We start from the raw sequence: 22945 nt of genomic DNA, 5'->3' as shown, positions 1-22945 counted from the left end.
ATGGAAAGTATAAGAATTTTGTCATGCCTAGGAAAAAAAAAGTATGAAAACGCGAAACATATAAAAGAAGTTTCACTGCATTTCTTAAAAATGTTGAGGTAATTTTCCTCACAAACTAGCACACTGTCAAAATTTGTTACTTAAAATAGGCATATGTTCGAAGAGATGGGACAAATTATAATTCTATGATGACAGCTGCAGTTAAGACAAAGCACATTGGAAGCTTCTAATTCCGACTATGCAATAGCTAGTAAAAATGTGCGAATAAGTTTTGGTCTTCAAAAAAAGAAAAAAAGTTTCAAAATTATTTAACCTCTACACAGAATAAAAGTACAAAATATAAAATCATAAGGAAAGATATTGTAATGCCTAAATTCAAGTTATCGATCAACCAACAGCAGTAAACATTTTGTTCATTGTGTTCTAGACATTACCACAGCCAGGATTCATACCATAACTAAAAATTAAACAATATTCTTATCAATTCCATGTGTGACAAATCAAATTTGATACCGTTAATCATGTTTAAATATGGAAGTGATGTTAATGTTTGTTTCAATATACATATTGTTGTTGTTGTTTCCTAATGCCAGGCATTTGACGATAAAGTCATTTGACCTCTTGCACTCCAATATTTTTCAAAGATATTGTCAAGGTCAGCCACGGAACCACAGATTTTGAGGTGTTCCGAATCCATTTCTTGGTTTGAGTTGTACAATGGGCAGTTAGGGGACTGATATATTCCAATTATATGCAGGTGTTTGGCCAAACAGTCAAGGCCTGTTGCCAATCTAAATGCAGCTACAGACGATTTTCGTGGTAAATCGGGAATTAACTGTGGATTATGATGCAGAGAGTTCCATTTTTTTCCCTTGAGATTGTGTTATCAAATTTTGTTTGTTGAAGTCTAAGTATGTAGATTTAATAAATCTTTTCACAGGGTAATACGTAGATTTAGTAACAGGTCTGTAAGTAGCAGTGCTGCCCTTCTTTGCTAAAGCATCATGTTTCCCAGAATTCCACAATGGGATGGTATCCATTGGAATACAATTCTTTTATTGAGTGTTATTAATTGAGAGAGCATTTTAGTTATTTCTGCTGTTTGAGATGAAGGTGTGTGTCTCGAGACTATTGATAGAATAGCTGCTTTGGAATCTGACAATATAACTGCATTCTTAAATTTATTGATGTGCAAAGAAGATTCCTGAGACTTTTACTTATTGCAATGATTTCTCCATCAAAACTTGTTGTTCCATATCCAAGAGATCTATAAAGTGAGAAGAGACAGCACATAACACCTGCACCAGCACCTTGTTCCCTGGAAATCAAGGATCCATCGGTGTGTAAATGAAGCCAGTTTTGTGGAGGGTACCTAATATTAATTGTCTCTAAAGACATTGTTTCATTATTTCAGTACTTCTGTTAAATTGAGATTATAAGCCTACTCTATATTTAATAGAGTTAAAGGGTTTGGTTTGATTTGTAAGTTTTCTTTTAAATTCGGGATGTTGATTTTCTGTTTTAATTCTTGAACCAGGGATATGAAACTTTGCTGAGTTTTTAATCTACAGAGAGGACTGTATGAATGCCATCTGTTGCCTGGTAATCTGATAAGTTTTTCATATTGAATCAGTGCTTTTTCTTCTATTGTCATTTTGATGCTGTTAATATTAGTGAGGAATCTCATAGAATCTATTGGAGTTGTTTTGATTCCATCAGTAATGAGCCTGAGAGCTTGGTTTTGAACATGTTCCATTTCGTTTATGAAAGGTGAAGTAATTATAGAATTTCTCCGCAGTATATCAGCAATGGCTGTATAAACATTTTGTATGTAGTGTTCAAAGTATTTCTAGAGCATCCCCATTTCTTTCCTGCTATCTTTTCAGAAGGGAGAATCTTTTACGAGCTTTTTCAGAAATATATTTCATATGGTTGCTCCATGTTAACTTACTATCGAAAATAACTCCAAGATATTTGGATTCATAAGTCCTAGGAAGGTGTTGGTCATTGTATTGGATATTTAATTCTCTTTCTTTTTTATCAAGTGAAAATATTTGGCAGTTACTTTTGCTTAAATTGAGTGTCATCAAATTTAATGTGTTCCATTCATGTAGTTGATTTAGAGCTTTAAGAGAAAAATTTTGAATTTTGTCTCTATGTCTGTGAGGTCCAGAAGTCCACAAAACTATATCATCTGCAAATAGTGCTGTTTTCACGTTTGATTCCTTTAACAAGGAGGGTAAGTCATTTATATAAATATTGAATAAAGTTGTGCTGAGGACAGCGCCCTGAGGTAGACCTCAACATGTTTGTAACTAGAAAGTGAGTTAATGAATTTAGTAGCAATGAATCTTTGACAAAGGAATTCTGATATCCGTCTGAACATATTGCTGGAGATACCTAATTTCTGGAGTTTTAGTAATAATTTATTTCTGCAAACAGAATCATATGCTAATTGAAAATAAATAAATATTGCCAATGTATCTTCTTTCTTGTTAAAACTGTCTTTTATTTCTTGGCCGAGGCGTATGACTTGTTCATTAGTAGAGTGTAGTTGTCGAAAGCCGGCTTGTCTTGGTGATAAAAGATTTTGGGATTCTAAATACCAAGTTAATCTGTTGGAGATCATTGATTCCATAGTTTTTGGTATCATGCTTAATAGTGCTATTGATCGATAACTATTAACATCATGAGTAGGTTTCCCTTTTTTATGAATTGGTACAATAATTGCTTTTTTCCAAGCTGCAGGAATTGAGGTGTTCCATGATAAATAGTTTTTGCTATCATGCTTAATAGTGCTATTGATCGATAACTATTAACATCATGAGTAGGTTTCCCTTTTTTATGAATTGGTACAATAATTGCTTTTTTCCAAGCTGCAGGAATTGAGGTGTTCCATGATAAATTGAAAATGGAAAAAAGTACAGACTTGGCTTTTTCCCCCAGATGTTAAAAAAATTCTGAATGAATGTTGTTGGGACCAGGAGATTTCTTGGTTTTTAAATTTTGTATAGCTATAGTTAATTCTTTGGAAGTAAAATTTTGATTAAATATTTCAGATTCTGTGATATTACTAGTAATATTGTTTTTATTATTTTTATGTAATTCTCTTTTGACAAACTTGTCAGTTTTTTATATTGGGATGTAATCTGTGAGAGTTTGAGTAGTGTTTATTAAATGCATTTGCTACATCTCTACTATCTGTTAGTGTTTTGTTATTATGAATACTAGGTTGCCTAGTATTTTCCTCTGTATTAGAAATATTCTTCAGAAATTTATGTTTTAGTGCTATCAGTTCTGTAATTAATATTTTCAATAAATTTATTAAAACTGTTCTTTTTTGCTGTTATGATTGCTTTGTTTCAATATGTTAAAGAATGGGTAAGTCCTTACTGCGGCATCCAGCATCTTAAACTCTTCTGAACCAGAAGTATACTAATGTGTCCACATCACATAACTAGAAATAACTCTTTTACTATGTAATTGCAGAATAAAATAACAGTAATACTATGTAAGAAAACCCATAACTCCTTAAAAAAGCTATCACAGAAAATTATCATTTTACTACCAGTACAATTAATAATTATCACTATAAAAGACGTTTTATTCAGTATAAAGCAGCAGTTACCAACTTACTACCCAATAAATACAAATGTATATAATGAAATAAGGCATTCATCACTGAATTTAGCAATCGTGGTAAAATGAATGTCAAGAAAATGTTTAATATAAGCCATGTTTAATTGATAGTGAATTCATTTGCAAGCACCTGAACTGGAATTGTGTGAAATTAATAAGAAGCTAAGACACATTAATTAATTTCGAGTGTGTTATTTTAGTGGTAAGAAAGTATTATCGAAGCCAAATATATAGCCATTAAGACACTTCTGTTTAATAATGAAATATTTTTATTTAAAATGTGCCATCACGGAAAAATTAACTTTTTTTTTTCTTTAGGTTACAGAATCTGACACATACATACCAGTATATGTGTTTGCCCAAAACACAGAATATTTCACAAGTGTTTTTAGAAAAGAAACAACGTTCTTCATAAAATATCCTTCTGTGGCAGACAATTGCCGATAATGATGATGTCCTAGAGTCACGTGACATTTTCGAATATTCTTTTTTTCGAATTCGATTTGCATTATAATCAGGAGAGATTAAAGTTATCAAGTTTCTGGATACACAAGATTTGATGTAAAATAAAATTTACTAATGTTTCCCATTGGGAAAGTGTCCTATAAAGCAGTATTTTATTTTAATTAAAGCAGTGAACTATCTTCACAGTGCACAGAGGACCAGAATCTCAATCTAGCTACAAAAAATAATATTTTTCAAAGTCACTGAAGTTGGTGTTTCACTATGAACACTAACCAGATGTCTGCACTTTAGAAATCCTCAATGCAAAAAGAAATTCGGAAAGATTAACAACAGTAAATACATAGCGGAAATTGATGATTCATAAACACCTGGGCAGTCTGCACCAGTTGTGAGTTGGAGTGATGCACGGAAAGATCGTTCTGTGTTGTGCTTGAGCAAAATATTTTTTAAATTCCATGTGGAAAGTCTGCTCAAAGGTATGTACTTTTGGTTTATACAAAGTTTAATTAATTTATTCCATGTTAATACTGTAATAATAATGTTCGAAATTACTGAACAGAACATTAAATTTTCGGTCGTGAAGTTCATTTTATACTGAGGCCATGTCCCAAAGCTGCATTTACAGTTGAAGTAAATTAGATAGCTGACTAAAGAGTGGGATGTGCCGTAACATGTCATGGTCAAAAGCTGCACAGTGCATAGCAATCCTAGTCCATAGCTAGTAAACAAAAATGCTTGCTTGATTGAAGATTTATTCACTAAATAAACATGGATGCCTCATTATCAGCAATTGGAGCTACTGGTCAATCAACATTAATAGCCGCATCAGTAAATTAACTACCTTTATTTTGTATGATATTACGTGGTTTGTTATAATAAATGCGTGCTATCACTATTAACTTCTTCATTCTGCGCTGTTTTTGGCATCTTCATCATCGTCACCCGAGCATTGTCTTCACTCTCACTTCTCCATACACAATCGCCTTCTGTTCTGTCCAGCTGATTGGAGATGCTACACTTTTTGAAGCTCTTTTCAACAAGAGAGAGTGATACACTCACCTGTGCATCACGAATCCATTGAAAATATAAGATGCACAAACTATACACTTATCACGCTTGAACTTGATTCTGACACACGTACTGCTAATCCAAACATCATTTAACAATCTTAACAATTGAAATACTCACGCAGGAAGATGTTGGATGTGTTACCACCTCAGGAGTTGCACAGGAGGAAAATCGGGCAATGTTGCCAACTTCATTCTGAATAAGCCGCACACCTATATTTTTTACTTGTATATTTGGGAAAAAATGGGGTATTCGAGAAAATACGGTATTTATTACATAATAAGGTATTTCCTCGATACAGTAAAATCAAGAAATTAAAATGTACTCAATTGTCTTATTTAAAGAGGTTTTTGTATTGGATAAAGCATTTTTTTTTAGAATTAGATTCAGTTATTTCCTTTTAACGAATGAGTTATCTTTAGCCACATACTGGGACAACATGGGCCAAACAATTTCAATAATTTGTTCAATATTATTGAGAACAATTTCGTATTGTCTTAGCACTTCAGCAATGGTTTAAAGAAGTTCGGTCTCAGAACATGATAAAATTATTTACCGAATTTACTTCTTATGAGCCCTGTTATTCCAACTTAGGTCACTGAACACTTACAAAATGGGGCCTTGCTTTCTCCCTGTTATTTTCGACGTTTCCGCAGGATGATTTTTTAATAAAATTTATATTAATCTGTTGTTCAGCATTTTGTCTAAACGAATATTCCATTAATGACTTTTATCTTCTCTCATCATGTATATTATTTTCTTTCTTTTATATTATAATTTTTCACTTTCTGAAGCTTCACTTACAAAACAACGTCACATTCCTAATCTTCTGATCCACTTATATTCACAATTGTTTACATGGCATCATAAATAATTTCGTCATATGTAATACAATGACTAATGACAAATGTAGAAGATAATCATGATTACGATATATTCCCTAATTCACACAATTCACATGTATCATAACTAATATTGAAATCTCTTTGTGCCATACAAGGAAAGAGTACAGGAAATCAGACTCACAGAGAAAGTCTAAAGTGTATCTCTTGGGTGGCAATGTTGAGAACTGCTTTAAGTACGCGGCTTACATGCTAAACCAAGGCAGAACAGTGAAAAGCATACTTTGTGGTCTTACTACACAACTAATACTGATTTCTTGGCCCTTAAGTCTCTGCTAGTTCAGCTGAGGTTCCGACGAGGAGTTGTTGGAGGAGTGGGGTTAGGGACAGTTGAGGTTCGGGCAGGGATGGGAGGGGGCACACCTGCCCGAGCAGGGATCGGGGGTGGAACTGTAGATCGATCTGGGACAGGTGGGGGTGGAAGCTGCCTCTGTGGAAGAGGAGGAGGGGTAGCCTGTGGAGCTGGAATGTCTTCTTTCTCAGTAGAATCAAATCGAGGTGGCGGTGGTGGTGGCCCTGATGGAATAGGAGAACTGTGCTCTCCATCCCGAATCTCCTCGTAAATGGCAGAACTGTCCTCCTGTTGGTTGTATACAGGAGAAGAGTTCTGTTCTGGGGACTGGGGAACAGCTTCTTGACTAGGCTGAACTATAGAGCGTGGTATGCTTACAACTCCAGCCTGGAATGTTCAATAAAAGTTTAAAACCTCTATGCAGCATTTAATTTTATGACCAGGCCCTTGTCAAATTGTACTAAGCAAAGAGCTAATGAAAATTGACAGACATGTCGGGAATTGAATATGGCTGAAATGAGATAAGTAAATTAAGAGTTGAAGAAAAACACAGTTACTATGTACAGTGTAGACAACGATAGATGAATATCTTAGTACAGTATATGCTTATGAAAGTTGAAGAAAAATGGAAATACCAAGAACAACTTCAAAACAAGAAAAATTCAAGAATATGGAACACAAGAGTCTAGAATAAGAACAGTAAGAAAACAGAAGTAATTTGTTTCTGGGAAATGGAAATTACCAACAGGTAAAGGTAGAATAAACACATGCACGATTATGTCACACAAGCCCACTATTCTATTAGAATAAACACATGCACGATTATGTTACACAGGCCCACTATTCTATCTCTGTAGTTGAATTTTGATATGGGTAACAAATGACCAGTAAATTTCATCTACAGATCTCTCTGTCACAGACAGAGTTCCTTTATGTGTCGTAAATCTATGGCATGGGTCTCCCAGTCTTACTTTCTTCCAAAGGAAGTTATGCTAGGGTTTTTATTGTCCTTAAAAATACATTTTTCTCTGATCTAGTGACAAGCATGGTAATCACTAGGCTACTTAGGGTGGCAGTGGCGGCCACGACAACAGTATTATATTCCACTATGGTGGTATACTCAATAATACATGTATATAGCAAATTTCATCACATAAAAATATTATAAGAAAAAAGGCTGAGATAATATTGAAATTTTGGAGATTTGATAATTGAAATGTAACATAGATGGAATGTTAATACAAAAATCATATAGCTCATTATTGCTACAACTGAAAATATAACTTGGAACTGAGCATACATGGATAAAATACCTGTATTGAAAGTGTAATACAAGTTTATACTACTATTTACGTGTTATTATTAAGAGAAATCCCCATGGCTCTGAATAATTATCTAATCTCCGGAACCTTAAGATCAAGATTTGTGCTAAGTTCATGTAAGTAATACTCCTCACAATAACAGCAGCAGCAGCAATAATAATAATAATAATAATAATAATAATAATAATAATAATAATAATAGTAGTAATAATAATAATAATAATAATAATAATAATAATAATAATAATAATAGTAAAAATGACAATAATCGTATGCCAGTATACACATATCAAATCGTAATGCAGATGCATTGAAATCTCTAATATTCAAATCAATGACAAATTTCAGAAACTTTTCTGAGAGTCTACTAAGAGGGAATGAGACAGATTTTGCCTATTGGATCCACAGACTCAGATCCCTATGTTTTTATTCTTTCACTTTCTGGTGCTTTGTTCCTTTGATACCAAGTTCTTCTTCAGTATTCTTAGGCTTAGTGATAATATCTCGCAATGTACCTATGGATGTTATCCCACATACTTCACAAGATGTGTTTATACTTCACAAGATGTGTTTATACTAACTTTGTTTTAATCATACTTCCTTATGATTACCATTCTCTCGGATATAGTGAACATTTTTCCTCTTTCATATCCAATGTTAACAGTATGGATTAGAATTAGAATATTAGGATGACATTTTGCATCAACCAAATAAGCACTAATTTTTTAAAAATAGAGATTATGATGCCACCTGTCATGCTGGAGGATAAACTAAGTGTACACACACTTTTCGCGCCTTTCCTTTAAATATAAACTCATTACAGTATTAAACAAAAATGTACATGCATCATTGCTGAAATCAGAGATTCCAAGATTAGCATCAACGACTATGCTCCTAAATCTTTATAAATGCCAAATGTAGTTCTGCATCAAGCAACTAAGCAGTATGTTCCTGGAATTTACATTGTTGATGCATATCTGACATATTTTCAATATACAGCATTAGCATTATGGAATATATCACTGGATGAGGTTGTCTAGAAGATCGTCAATTCTTTGTTAATTCTTGAAGTGTAGTTACTCAAGTACAAATTTCTAAACTAATAACGACAAGCAGAGCACAAAAAATTATAAATATGTTAGTTAAGAATCGCCCTGAAACTGAAATGCAAACTTCCAGCTCATTACAAGTATATAATAGTGCAATTATTACGTATAAATTGACAATTTTCCATTATGTGAGGTATATAATATTCAATAGGTCCTACTTTGTTTACTTCGAGGCCAGAATGGAATGGGAAATATGAACCTTATTGTAATTGTTAATGCAATCAATGGCAGATCGTTAAGAATGCGCCAGGATAACATAATGCTCTAGAATTGTTTATTTCACTTCGACAGATTAATTTAGCAGCTTTAATCATGGCTCTCTTTATTGTTTCTCTGTTACTGAGCTGTTTTGGATCACAGAAATCAGATGGTGTCCAGGGGGAACATACTGCTCAAAGGTTATAAATTACCTTCTCAGGTAATATGCTAGTAGCATATTTAAATTTTATACTAAATCCGCCAAAAATAATCCCGAAACATTTTTCCTGAAAGAAGCAATTTGTTCAGATTCAATTAGAATATATGAAAAAAAAAAACTACAAATTTTATGTTCATACAAAGGCTTAAAGTCCATCCACCTTCTATATAATTATACACATCAGAAAATTGGACAGGAAGCATATTGTTCATATCAACCTTGATTACCTCTAATCCTAAATGCAATATATTTTTTATTTAGTTTGAATTTTATTTTAATATTGAATTTATTTCATTGTTAAAGAAGGTACCATCAACATCATCACATAATACTATGGCATTATCGAATTATGGGATCTCTAGTTCTTTATGCCCTTATGATTTGAAAGCAACAAAAAATCGTAAAATATTCCACTTGTATTGAACTACACTTCATGTATGATTTTCAGATATTCTTTGAAAATTTTTATTTTTCGAAATGATGTTCAGTCAACTGTCCGAAGACAGGTTGAAACCTTATAAGTGACACCAATAAGACATCACTCATGAGGTAACTAAGCCAGGAGATAACAGCGTAGGGTGACTAGTTCCTTCCCTCCTCCACTGCATACATTGCTAACTACTAACATATTACGCCAATCAGAGTAAGATTTATATGATGATATTATTAATTATTTGATTCTACAGAATTCTGTTATGGTTACTATTCATTAACAATGGAGAAAAATTCGTGCGGCACTAGGAATCGAACCCAGGAACCTCAGTTCTACACACCGAGTGATCTACCACTAAGCTACGCCAGAGCTCCATCCATAGCACCGGATTGAACTCCTCTCCTTTGATTTTTCCCATTTTGGCCTACTCCATGTTTGGACATTATATTATGTCATCATATAGGAGTGCAGTCATATGAGTGACTTGGGCAGCTGGGAACCAACAGTTGTATACTGTTACACAATATATATGACGATATTATTAATTATTTGATCCTACAGAATTATCTGTTATTGTTACTATTTATTAATATTCTGAATATTTCATATTCCATTGGCAAATCTCTCGTACTATCAAAAAGGAGTGTGTTACATGGCTGTAAAAACTTTTAATGTCTCCCTATGGATATAAAAAATGAAACTCAAAATATAAGATTAAAGAAGTATTTTAGGCCAAACTAAAGCCTTATGCACATCAGCCTAAAAGGCTTATTGTGCATCTCCATTGGAATGGACACTAGCATTGTCTTCCCAAATCTGTTCCTTGGACTAGCAACAGTATTTTTGGCTCCAACATTAGTGTCCATTCCTAAATCTTCCCTTGTTATGGAAAGGGAAAATCTTTTCCTTTCTAGGAGTGGACAGTCAAACAGGACATGTGAGGCAGTCTCCTCCTCTTAACCTGTTTTCAGGAAATATATTATAAACACACAAATCTTGAAGTTTTTTTACTCACATTGATTTTTAGAAGAATTTTTAAATATCTCAAAACTAAATCAATTATATCAATTAGGAGTATGTTATCTTTTTAAAAATATGTTTCTATACACTGTGTTGTGTCTGAGAGAGCATTTTTGTTGTTGTTTGTCCAATATCTTTGACTGTACATCCATAATAGTATTGCCTCAAGTTCTGGGAACTGCTAGGCAGCATATCAATGTTATTAGAGTAAATTAACATGAACAAGAACGAGAAGCCTTGTAACATGTAATTTCTAGGAATGATTATTATTGGTGAAGTTAGCTTCATTCAGTTTAGTTTGAAATATACAACCGACAAGAATTTAGGTATAAACAGAGCTTCTGCAAGTCGCCCATCTCAATTAGAATGAGCAACACCCCAGCAAATAACTCATTAACATCACCAACCTTACTGAACTTTAGGCAATGTAATGGCATCACTATATGAAGCATTTCTCCAACAATGTCAGTAGCTGAGTCATTTACGATAGGACATGTGTCGATTAATCTCTTATAATACCGAAAATCAAATCGAATCGAGTTTAAGATCGTGTTTTCAGCAATATGTAGATGAGTTTAATTAAAAACATCTTTACTACGACGGAAAAGTGCTATTTTGTCAACTGTATGATAAATCAATAACTGCAGATCAGAGCTCTCAGGTAGCCCAACATTTGTTTGGAAACGAGCACAATGTATGCTGCTTCACGTGTGCATTCACGACATGTGCTAGTAGGTGAACCAGCTTCAATGAGCATTGACGATACAACAGATTTTGGTGGTAGGAAGTAGGAAATGATGTTGTTGTTGTTGTGTTGAAGAATGACAAAACTGTTTGTGAACATTTGTTTTTGCTAGCATTTAAAAAAATGTCTGCAGCAAACCATGTTACAGTAGCTACTTACTTACTTACTTACTGGCTTTTAAGGAACCCGGAGGTTCATTGCCACCCTCACATAAGCCCGCCATTGGTCCCTAACCTGAACAAGATTAATCCAGTCTCTATCATCATATCCCACCTCCCTCAAATTCATTTTAATATTATCTTCCCATCTAAGCCTCGGCCTCCCCAAAGGTCTTTTTCCCTCTGGCCTCCCAACTAACACTCTATATGCATTTCTGGATTCGTCCATACATGCTACATGCCCTGCCCATCTCAAACGTCTGGATTTAATGTTCCTAATTATGTCAGGTGAGGAATACAATGCGTGCAGTTCTGTGTTGTGTAACTTTCTCCATTCTCCTGTAAATTCATCCCTCTTAGCCCCAAATATTTTCCTAAGCACCTTACTCTCAAACACCCTTAACCTATTTTCCTCTCTCAAAGTGAGAATCCAAGTTTCACAACCATAAAGAACAACTGGTAATATAACTGTTTTATAAATTCTAACTTTCAGATTTTTTGACAGCAGACTGGATGATAAAAGCTTCTCAACCGAATAATAACAGGCATTTCCCATATTTATTCTGTGTTTAATTTCCTCCTGAGTATCATTTATATTTGTTACTGTTGCTCCCAGGTATTTGAATTTTTCCACCTCTTCAAAGAATAAATTTCCAATTTTTATATTTCCATTTCGCACAATATTCCCATCAGAGACATAACCATATATTTTGTCTTTTCGGGATTTTACTACCAAAACTCTTTACTTGCTTCAAGTAAAATTCCCGTATTTTTCCTAATCATTTATGGATTTTCTCCTAATATATTCATGTCATCCGCATAGACAAGAAGCTAATGTAACCCATTCAATTCCAAACCCTCTCTGTTATCCTGGACTTTCCTAATGGCATACTCTAGAGCAAAGTTAAAAAATAAAGGTGATAGTGCAGCTCCTTGTTTTAGCCCACAGTAAACTGGAAACGCATCTGACAGAAACTGACCTATACGGACTCTACTCTATGTTTCACTGAGACACATTTTAATTAATGGAACTAGTTTCTTGGGAATACCAAATTCAATAAGAATATCATATGAAACTTCTCTCTTAACCGAGTCATATGCCTTTTTGAAATCTATAACTGATGCACTGTAACCTTACACTCCCATTTTTTCTCCATTATCTGTCAAATACAAAATATCTGATCAATAGTTGATCTATTACGCCTAAAACCACACTGATGATCCCCAATAATTTCATCTACATATGGAGTTAATCTCATCAGAAGAATATTGGACAAAATTTTTTACGACGTGAACAAAAGTGATATTCCTCGAAAATTGCTACAGTTAATGTTGTCCCCTTCTTAACCCATTAATGCCCAGAACATTTTTTGTGGGTTTTAGAACTAATATTCATATTCTACCATCACAATGATATGAAATGAGCATCTGAATATTTTTCCAGATAATTCGGACAATATTAGGCTATTATGGGCCTATAACTGAAGTGGCAGGATTTCCTGCCACTGGGAAATAAAGACATCAAAAATATACTTATTAAGCTATCATATTCAAAACTTCGCTATATGTTTGCAGAGCATACATGTTATGAACTTTTCACTTCATTCACTAAGATATACATCGCACAAACGCTACGGATATTTGAAATAATTGTTTACTTGGGGAAAATATATGAAAAAAGAAGAAGAATTTTACAATGTGCTGCTGAATTTTCAGTATGATAGATTTTCTGGCATTCTGGATGCAGTGGTACAGTACATTTTTCACATACGAATGTTGTACGACGTCCACACTGCTTGCATCGTGCATTAGGATGTTCACTACGGATGATCCAGTGATCAATCCTGTCAAAACGAACATTATCATGAGCTGCTTCTCGATTTTGAAGTGCTGAGCGAGGAGAATTTCTAGGTTTCCTGTACTGGACTCAGAGTTGCGAAGTGCATTTCTGTTGGAAAGTTAGTAGTAAGATATCATGTCCCAAGGTGCGATAAAGCCTTCACGCATTTACGACGGCAGCATTTAGACACCATGCAAACAAGGGCTACCACCTTTTCTTGGATCTTATTCTTATTCTGTAGGTTGCTACATATTGATCATGGGAATCCACACCATCCATATATCTATTATACAGTGCAACTGAGCGTGGTTGGCTTATTTGAATCGTCCTCTTTGTCTTGGAACTCCAACGTTTAGCTTTTCCAATAGGAGTCGTTTTAGCAACATTGCTGGCGACTGTAACTACACTGTTGTCATTCCATCGCAATAAAATTACATCATCTGCGACAATAGACTCCATAGCTCCTCTCTCTTTTTTTTTTTTTTTGCATTTTTAATTTGTTTGTATACACCCCGTTGTTGCAAATTGTTCCTGTTGTTCCAATGCCTCAGCACCTAGGTCATGCAGAAGATCAATGGACGTGAAATAGTTATCAAAAATAAATGACTGCCCTTTTGGATATCAGCCTTCTTTAGAAGTCCAAAAACAACATCAAACACCTGTCCTTTCCCTGAAGTTGGTAAGTTCGTATAATATTGCCACAATATGACTCCGCATGCAGCATATAGCTATTTGCAGTACAAAGAGACCAGAGCTTCAAACCAACCCCTATTGGTTTTGCTCAATTGAACTGTTTGGTTCAATGTCTGCCATATTACGGGGCAATTGTTTCACCAATACTCAGGTGTTCTGGAATGTCAGATTTTGAATGAGTTATTTGTTATTTAGTATATCGAAAATTGGCCTAACTTTGTAATAGCAATTATTAGAAATTGCCATATTATCAGCAAAATGCAGTCGTCTCATAATATCGTCAAAAGTATTCCACCTCATTGAATCAGAAATCCAAATGTTATGTAAATCTGGTAATGTACTCCGATAAAATCGCCTGTGTGGGAGTTTATTTTAGCCAGAAATCAAAAGAATGCCAAGAAAAACTACAATATTCTCTTTTGTTGTAGAGTTAGTAGATAGATTTTTTGAATGCAGTAGGTCCTACATTGGTCCACGATCAAGTCTATGAACTCTGTCAGATACATTAGCTGGCATGCACCGTAGCGTTTCCTTGAAATAATTCATTTGGTTGGGATGGTATGAAATTTTGAATGCCGAAATATTTTCTCCAATTCTGGAAAAAAATATATTGGTGGTGGTGGTGGTGGTGGTGGTGGTGGTGGTGGTGGTGGTGGTGGTGGTGGTGGTGGTGGTGGCGGCGGTGGCGGCGGTAGTGGTGGTGGTGGTGGTGGTGGTGGTGGTGGTGGTGGTGGTGGTGGTGGTGGCGGCGGCAGTGATGATGATGGAGATGCCAGCAGTGCATTACTTTCGTTATCAGAATCAGAATCATATTGGGCGTCACTCTCTGAACAGGATCATTTTCCACTCTTTACAGAGTCTTCATCTATTTCGGCCTCAGGTTGCTCTCGTGGAGGAAGACTGGCAACATTCAATCGTCTGCGATTCTCATTACCCCGTATTTGCATCATATCACATATTTCATTGACAGTGTCCAGCCGTGAACTGAAAAAAATACTCAAATCACTATAGGTATAATATAAATGACTAAGTTATATCCCAGTGGTAGGAAAACCTGCCATCAAAGTTTAGGCTATAATAAAGCACATAATAAATTATGAAATGATGTCAATCACAAGTTATTCAAGTAATATGATTTATTGACTATGTACTTTCATAATAGGTGGTATTTATTTAAAAATGTGTACTAATTATTCACTTTCTATCTGGCTGCAAGCCATCTTTTGAAGAGAAGTTCAATCGTGACTTCGAACCCATGTACTGATGCAGTCAGTTCACTTGTGTCGTTAAAATTCGAAAATATCGTGCAGAGCATATCTTAGAACCCATTGTTGCAGTATTCATAACAAAAAAATTATTTATACATTGTTAAAAAATTTAAAACTTGCTTGGTAGGAAAACCTGCATGGGCATATGATTATGGGATTATGGACTCCTTCCATTGTTCTGGTACAATTTCCTTTTCCCAAATAGCAAGTACAAGCTTATAAATTTCGTTAGATAATGCACTTCCACCCTCTTGTATTAATTCTGCTGGAATTTGATCGATACCTGGAAACTTATAATTTTTCAGATTTTCTATCGCAATTTCGACTTCTGAGAGTGTGGGTTCGGGTATAAATGGCTCAGCAGTTTGTATTTCAATTTCATCCCAATCATTTGTATTTGGCCTATGTATATTTAGTAGTTGCCCAAAACAGTTTTTCCATCTGTTCAGGATTGAATGAGAGTCTGCAGGCAAGTCACCATTCTGAACCTTGATCACGTTTACCCTTGCCTGATATCCATTCTTGAATTCCTTTATGCCCTTATATAAATCTCTAATGTTTTTATTTTTACTATTTGTTTCTACCTAATTCAGTTTTTCCTTCAAGTAATCTCTCTTTTTATTCCTAAGTCTACGATTTGCTTCCCGTCTTTTATTGAAATAATTATCTCTATTCGCCTCAACTGGATCCTGTAAGAATTTCAATTTTGCCTGTTTCCTTCTTTCTACTACCATGCAACAATCTTCATCAAACCACGGTTTCTTTTTCTTAGTGTCATAATAACCTATGCTCTGTTCAGCTGCAATTTTGATATTATCTCGGATATGTCACAGTAGTTAGGTTATTTAATAAAGCTATGCATTTACTATGCCAAACGGGGTGAAGTATGACAATGTGTTACTCGTACTTACAGATGGTACAGAGTATATGCAGTAAACTTTCCAAAAATGATACATGTAATGTGTGTGATTCACGTTCTACACAAGTTATGTGAAACTATCCGAGTTCTGAACTGCAAAGTGGATAAGTTGGTGTCAATGGAAAAAAGAATTCGTTAAATCATTTTCAACAATTGAAGTGTTCAAATAGAATTGTCCAGATCTTTCACTTTCTCCTTTGCCTGTGGTCACAAGCTGGGTCACATGGTTAAGTGCCATTGTATACTACATAAACAATTTTGAAAGTTTTGTGTCTGGTGTGAATGAGCTGGATAAAAACGACGCTTTGTCAGTTCGGTATTCTACAAGATTTACTGAAAGTTGGTTGTTTAAAAAACGATTTGTCTTTCCTACTAGTAAATCTAAGCTTTTTGTGTGCCACCATAAAAGAACTTGAAATATCCACAAACCTGTTGTCCAAAACAGTTAGGGAGGTGCATGCCATGGAAATTAAACTGGACTCACTACCAGGTTCAGAAATAGAAGTACTAAGGGAAAATTTCAGAATGTGTCCAGGAGAAACAGTGGATATAAAAAAATGTGTAACATTGCTTAAATTTTGGAGTGTGTGCCTGTAGGTGAAATTGACAGTATTTGCATATCTGATGCCCTGCGATGTGGAAAGATCGTTTTCTTATATAAGTCATTGTTCAGAGATAAACAGCATGCATTTGTGATGGAGAATTTGGAGATGATGTTTTTTGTTCACTGCAATTCTAGTATCATTTTTTCAAACCAAGTAGGCTATTTTTGCCGTATTTAAACAACATATTTTTTTAATTACAGTAAATATTGCCATATTTTTTTAACATATGAAAATAAATATATTTAAAATTTTTAGCATATAAAAAATCTGCTCCCTAATTATTACATACGTGTTTATCAAATCTGCAAGATTTAAATATATATCTCTAGAATTTAAAATGTTTCATAATCTTCTAACTCGTTCTTCTAGAAACTAACAGAATGTTGCATAGCTGTTGATGCATAATGCCGTCCATTACAAAAAAAAGTCCTGATAGACAGCAACATTATAACAGTGCATATGAAAGAAGCACTTTTCAAACATATAACCAAAAAAATTAGTTGAAATTAGGAAGAAGTTAATAAATACTATTAACGTCTTTGTCATAAAGGAATTACAGTAATTAACAACTGTAGTTCTCACACTGTTATTAGAATAAAATATGTATCTTTTTTTTATCTGTAGTGCTAATGGGAAATTTTAGAGTTCTGCATGAATAGTGTACTGTCCAATAGAACTTCATTAATCGTGATTTATGATGGTAGATGTGTTGAAATGCATGCTTATTATGCAGAAGACTATATTAAGCAAGACAGTGTATTAAATGCGAGTGCCTTCAAATAATTTTAGGCCTACTGTATTTCAATAAAATTAATTCATGGTGATAATAATTTTGAATGCATAATGCAATCTGAAAATTTGTAGTTTTGTATAAAATCATGGATAAATTACAAAATTCCTCAGCGTTTGATGGACATTATTGACATTCTAGGAAACAAGATTAGATTTTGAAATTTCAAGGTGACTGATTTGACAAGATTTTGTAATTATCCACCTTATATCTAAAAGTTGTTTCTTTGATGCTTATGAATTACTTGTAGGTTCCATCATCAAGGTCATTTCTTCAGAGATCTAGAATGTCCAAGTAAATTCGAAAAGTTGAATCTCATTTTTCAACACAATTGAGTAACTCTAAAGCTTATTCTCAAAACCAGCTAGCTCTTCTCTACGAAATGCATATAGAGTATAAGAAACCTCTAGGCCAGCATTTCTCAAACTATGAGTCGCGGAACAACCCATCAGGTCTACAAAACATTTTAAGAAAAATTTTTTTAAAAGTTATCATTATCGACATTCAATTAACTTCTCAGTCTGCAGTGAACATGGGAGTAGTAAACCTGTCTGCTTCCAGTGAAAGCAGGACTGAAAACAAAACTAATCCAACATACCTGCAACAATGGGAGATATGATTGCATTCCCTCTTTTTAATTTAATTGAGATCGGTAGCAGTGTATTCATATTATGTAATTCTAATTGACAAAAGTCAACAATGAGTTTTAATTAGCTTGAAATTTAAATCTAATAATGGAGAACAAAACGTTACTGGTAATAAAATTAAATTTTTCCTCAGTAGTCTCCTGTTGTGTCTTTCTTCTTGGGATTGTAATTTAATATAAAATTAGTTTTCGCAACAAAACAAAACCGCTATGATGGCCGATAGGCAGCAACTTTCAAGCTACTGCAAAGAAGTTGACACATAGTGATGAGTCATATATTCTGCCGACAATCAGATTTGTGAATAATTGTGATTGTTGACAGAATAGATATCAAAATACATCATTTCTTCGGTCCAGTCTCTTTTGTTTCTGATCATCAATAATTATAATAACATTTTCATTTTTCTTCCCTCTTCAAGGAAACTAACTACATAATTAAAGTCCTTTATTTCTCAAATTATCTTGCAAAGTTCTCATAACTGCACACAATAGAAATAAACAAGTACGTACCATAGATCTCTACCAATCAAGGTAATGACGCAAGTACTGATACTCACCCTCGGAATCTGTTTTTTAATTTGTGATGGAGATTTTGAAGCAGGAAGAGGTGGTCTGGAAGGTGGAGCTGGCCGAGGTGGAGGATTTCCTGACCTTGTTCCAATATCTCCGTCATCTGATGGACTTGTCTGGGTTCCCATCATATCATTTTCCAGTCTACCTAAACCTGAAAACAAAACAATGCACTTACGACCTGAATGCCATTCTAAGTCTCTAGTCCGTAAAGTGCATAAACGAAACACAGATGTTAGGTCCTTTTTATAATGTCCACAATTTTAATGTCCATTTTATTATGTCCATTACACTATGTCCATAAATATATGTCCTATGAAGTATATGTCCACTTTATTTTAGTCCAATTGCACAAATTTTATGTCCACATTTTTACGTCCACTACATGACTGTACAATACATTATGTTCATCTACAAATTTACTTCAATTCCCTACTCAATCTCTTCTGCCTGTTCATCTTCATACAGCTTCAGATGATAACTAATAGCTTTGAGATAAGTTCTAATGTGTCTTCTTCATTGTAGTGATTGTAATTCCGAACAATCTCTTCTACTCTACTTAAATTTTGTAGGTACGATCTTTTAATAGGGTGTCGCACATTCAAATTCCCGCCAAGCAATTGGATTATTATAATTTCATTATTCCTTTGGTTTTCCTTGATAAATTCCATGAATTTCCAGACTAACGCGTGATGTGTGATGATGTGTTTCTGAAAGCGATTGTGCCAGCCCTCAACTATGTTAGTTGTTCGATGTTGTCCTGCCAGAACCTGATTATAAGTGTTCCATATTTCAGGTGCGAATCTAGGTGGCATTGCTCTTCTTCTTCCTCGAGCAGGTATTCCTCGGATTTAAGTTCTTTCCATGTACAATGCTAAATCCATTATATCAGGCTCAATATTATCTATAAGGCTTTCAAAAACAGCCTGAATATCTTCCAGTGGTACAAAAGGAATTGACTTAAATAAAAGTGGACATAACAGTCATAGACCCAAAAAAAATGGACGCACATAAAATATGGACAAAAATATTAGAGGACATAAGTTATACAGACATGGTTTCAACGGACTTAACGTCTTGGAAGCACATAAACATAAGCAAAAAGGTTACCGTATTTACTCGTGTAATAGACTCACTTTTTTCCAAAGCTTTTGCATTAAAAATCCAGGGTGCGCATTATATGCAAAGAAAAAATTTTATCACAAAAAACTCGTAACATATGAAATGAATAAAAAATGTAGGACATTATAACATAAAACTGAATACAAATAAAGCAAAAACTAGGTATACTTTATGAAGGTAATACTACCACTATTCTTACCTTATTCACTATCAGTACTGGTTTCAGTATCACTGTTAATCTCTACTGCAGCATCACTTCCATCATCCTCTACTGCACAATCACTTCAATCATAGTCATCCTCTTTCCAAATATTATCATCTTCTGAACCATCAAGAGCATTAGAAATGGCTGTCTTCAAAAAACTTTTTGTAACTACTGCTGGTGATGTCATGTACCAAAGCTTTCTTACCTAATCACGCATCATTTCTATTGTTGGTCACTAGATTTTTCTTGTTGGCGCCTTTTTGTGACTCCCATCTGCCATCCACTGTCCTACAGTTTCCTGATATAGTCTTTAAATGGTTTGTTTATGCTAACAAGTTGGAGAACAAAAGTGGGGCAACCAGAGGTTACTGCAATATCAGTTTTAATTTCCGAAAGAATTTTCTTAGTGTTGTAGCCTAGATGACCTCGAAAACTGTTCATACCAGGAGAGCTGGCTGCTGACATAAAGCACCAGGGTGGTGTTGCCACATTGTCCTCACCCAATCATTTACTATATCTCCATCCAACACTCCACCCTTTAACTTATACTCTAACATGAATCCCTTGAGATGATTTAATTTTCGGCATGGTTTTTCTTTTGAAGATAGCATATGGTAGTACTTTTTTCCCATCTGCAGTTACCGCTAACATCACTGTACAGTGGGTTTTCTCGCAACCAGTTGTACGAATTAGTACACTGCTTTCTTCCTTCTTAGCGATTGTTGTGTTAGTCAGCATATCAAAGTAGACAGGTGTTTGACCCACGTTGCCTATTTGTGACAACAAATAGTTCTTATTCTTCTTCATTTCAAAAATAAATCTGTGAAATTCCACAATTTTATGCTCAAAATCTTGCGGCATACTTGGACAAAGATATATTCTTCTCATAAATGAGAAACCATTTCTTTTCATAAAATAGCATATCCATCCCCTACTTGCTTTAAATTCAGTGAAACTGATGGTCATACTCAGTGAGGAAAGTGAAAAAAAAAAAAAAAAAAAAAAAAAAAACCAGAGGTGGTATGCTACCCCAAGATTTTCCTCTGGCATACCTCAATTTAAAAATGGCATACAACATACATGTACATGATATATACAATAAATTGTTTCGTGCAGTCAGTAACGTGAATCTTTGAAGTTTATGCAACACATTAAATTTCTTAATAAAATAATTTCAAGTTACTTAAGTTATTTACTAGATTATTTAGCAATGTCCATTGAGACATAATTTAAAATAATGTTAAAGCTTCAAAGTGCCTTACTTAATTTATTAATAAAAAGTGCAACAACAAAAATGACACAGTCACAAAATTGATAACAATGGCCATCACAAGCTACAGACCACAGTCTTCTATACTTGAAATGCTATCATTTTAAGCATTTCAGGGGTTGATTTATCAAATAAACATGTCTAAATCACCGTCTCAATACACATTAAATACAGTTCCAGAAGGCTGCAGTTTAGTTCTACGAACCAAACAGATAGTACTCTTTCCTGTGAAGGAATGTATAAACAAATTTTTATGGATCACATTTTTTTCAGTGATGGTATGTTATTTTTCACTAATGTTTTCTGGCCATAGAAACCAGTAGCGGTATTCCATACCGGCACGTACAGTCTCATTTCCCTCACTGGTCATACTTCTTGTGACTTTTACATGTTTTGTATTGCAACATTTCATTTGAAACACCAACTCAATTAATACACAACTCAGTTACATATTCCAATAGTTCATGTTGGATACTTTCCACTTTTTGGACCTCAAAATGCTTTTCTTGATTTGTTTGGCATTTCCAAAAGTGCCTATTTCTGTTTTTGCTAGCTATGCACACTGCATTCAGAAACTGTAAACTCTCGACCAGCGACCCTATTTTTGTGAACTTCTGCAAATTTAATTCCTTTTAGCTTGAAATTTGCCGAGTAACTTGTATATTTACACTTATTGGGGTTCATTATAAAGCAATACAATAACAACCACAGAACACAACTGAAGCAAACAACACTACAAAAGACAACAATCGACATTAATACTGCTCAGAGCATGTTAAAAGTTTTTAAACTATTAAAAAGAACAAAACACAATCCATTTTACATTTTAAAAAGAACCAGTCGTAATAAACTACTCTTTGTTTTATAAATTTAAACATGAGAACTGCATCCAACATTTGTATTACCACAGGTAGCAATTGAAAATGTAATTCATACATTATGCGAAGATTTTTTTCCCCTACATATTACTATCAAAAATTGAGGTGAGTACATTATGTGATGGCGTCTATTACGCGATTAAATACGGTAATTTACTGTGGCCCCCACATTACTAATCTTCTAACCATTCACGCTTCAGAAGTTATTTATGTTTCAACTTATAGTGCTATACTGAATTTGCAGTTAATATCATCAGTGGTTAACAAGGAGAGATGATGTTAATTTCACATTATAGATATTTACGAAGTAATCACAGCAATCATTATACTGAGTAAAAGTTAATCAAATTATTCATAGTCATATTCTTACAAATCCCTTTCGTTTCCAAAGTCACGAAATTCCCACTGCCAGTCTTTTAGATGCTTCAACCCTTGCACGAGAAATATGTTGTTGTTGTTGTTAACTAGACGCCGAGTTTTTGGCAATAAAGCCATTAACTCTCTTGCTCTCCAACAATTTCTCACATATAGTGGATTTAGAGTAAAAGGCTGGGAAATTGTTTAGATG

General features: G+C 34.3%; 1 protein-coding gene across 3 annotated transcripts in view; it reads right to left on the bottom strand.

Annotated features, from left to right (window-relative positions):
* The window catches only part of Synj (synaptojanin), a 137345-nt gene that overhangs the window by 11900 nt on the left and 102500 nt on the right, over positions 1 to 22945 (bottom strand). Inside the window, exons 20-21 of one of the 3 annotated variants that reach the window (XM_069828631.1) lie at positions 18890 to 19056; positions 5343 to 6753 (exon numbers count right to left, since the gene is read on the bottom strand). In XM_069828631.1, coding sequence (XP_069684732.1) covers positions 6355 to 6753; positions 18890 to 19056 — 566 coding nt within the window. In that variant the 3' untranslated portion in view covers positions 5343 to 6354. Of the gene's footprint in view, positions 1 to 5342; positions 6754 to 14923; positions 15089 to 18889; positions 19057 to 22945 lie in introns of those variants that run through there. The other 2 variants (XM_069828634.1, XM_069828632.1) reach the window with 2 other exon arrangements.

This window comes from Periplaneta americana, chromosome 6, assembly GCF_040183065.1.
Source record: "Periplaneta americana isolate PAMFEO1 chromosome 6, P.americana_PAMFEO1_priV1, whole genome shotgun sequence".
Classification (NCBI taxonomy): domain Eukaryota; kingdom Metazoa; phylum Arthropoda; class Insecta; order Blattodea; family Blattidae; genus Periplaneta; species Periplaneta americana.
This window is presented reverse-complemented; position numbering and strand designations above follow the sequence as displayed.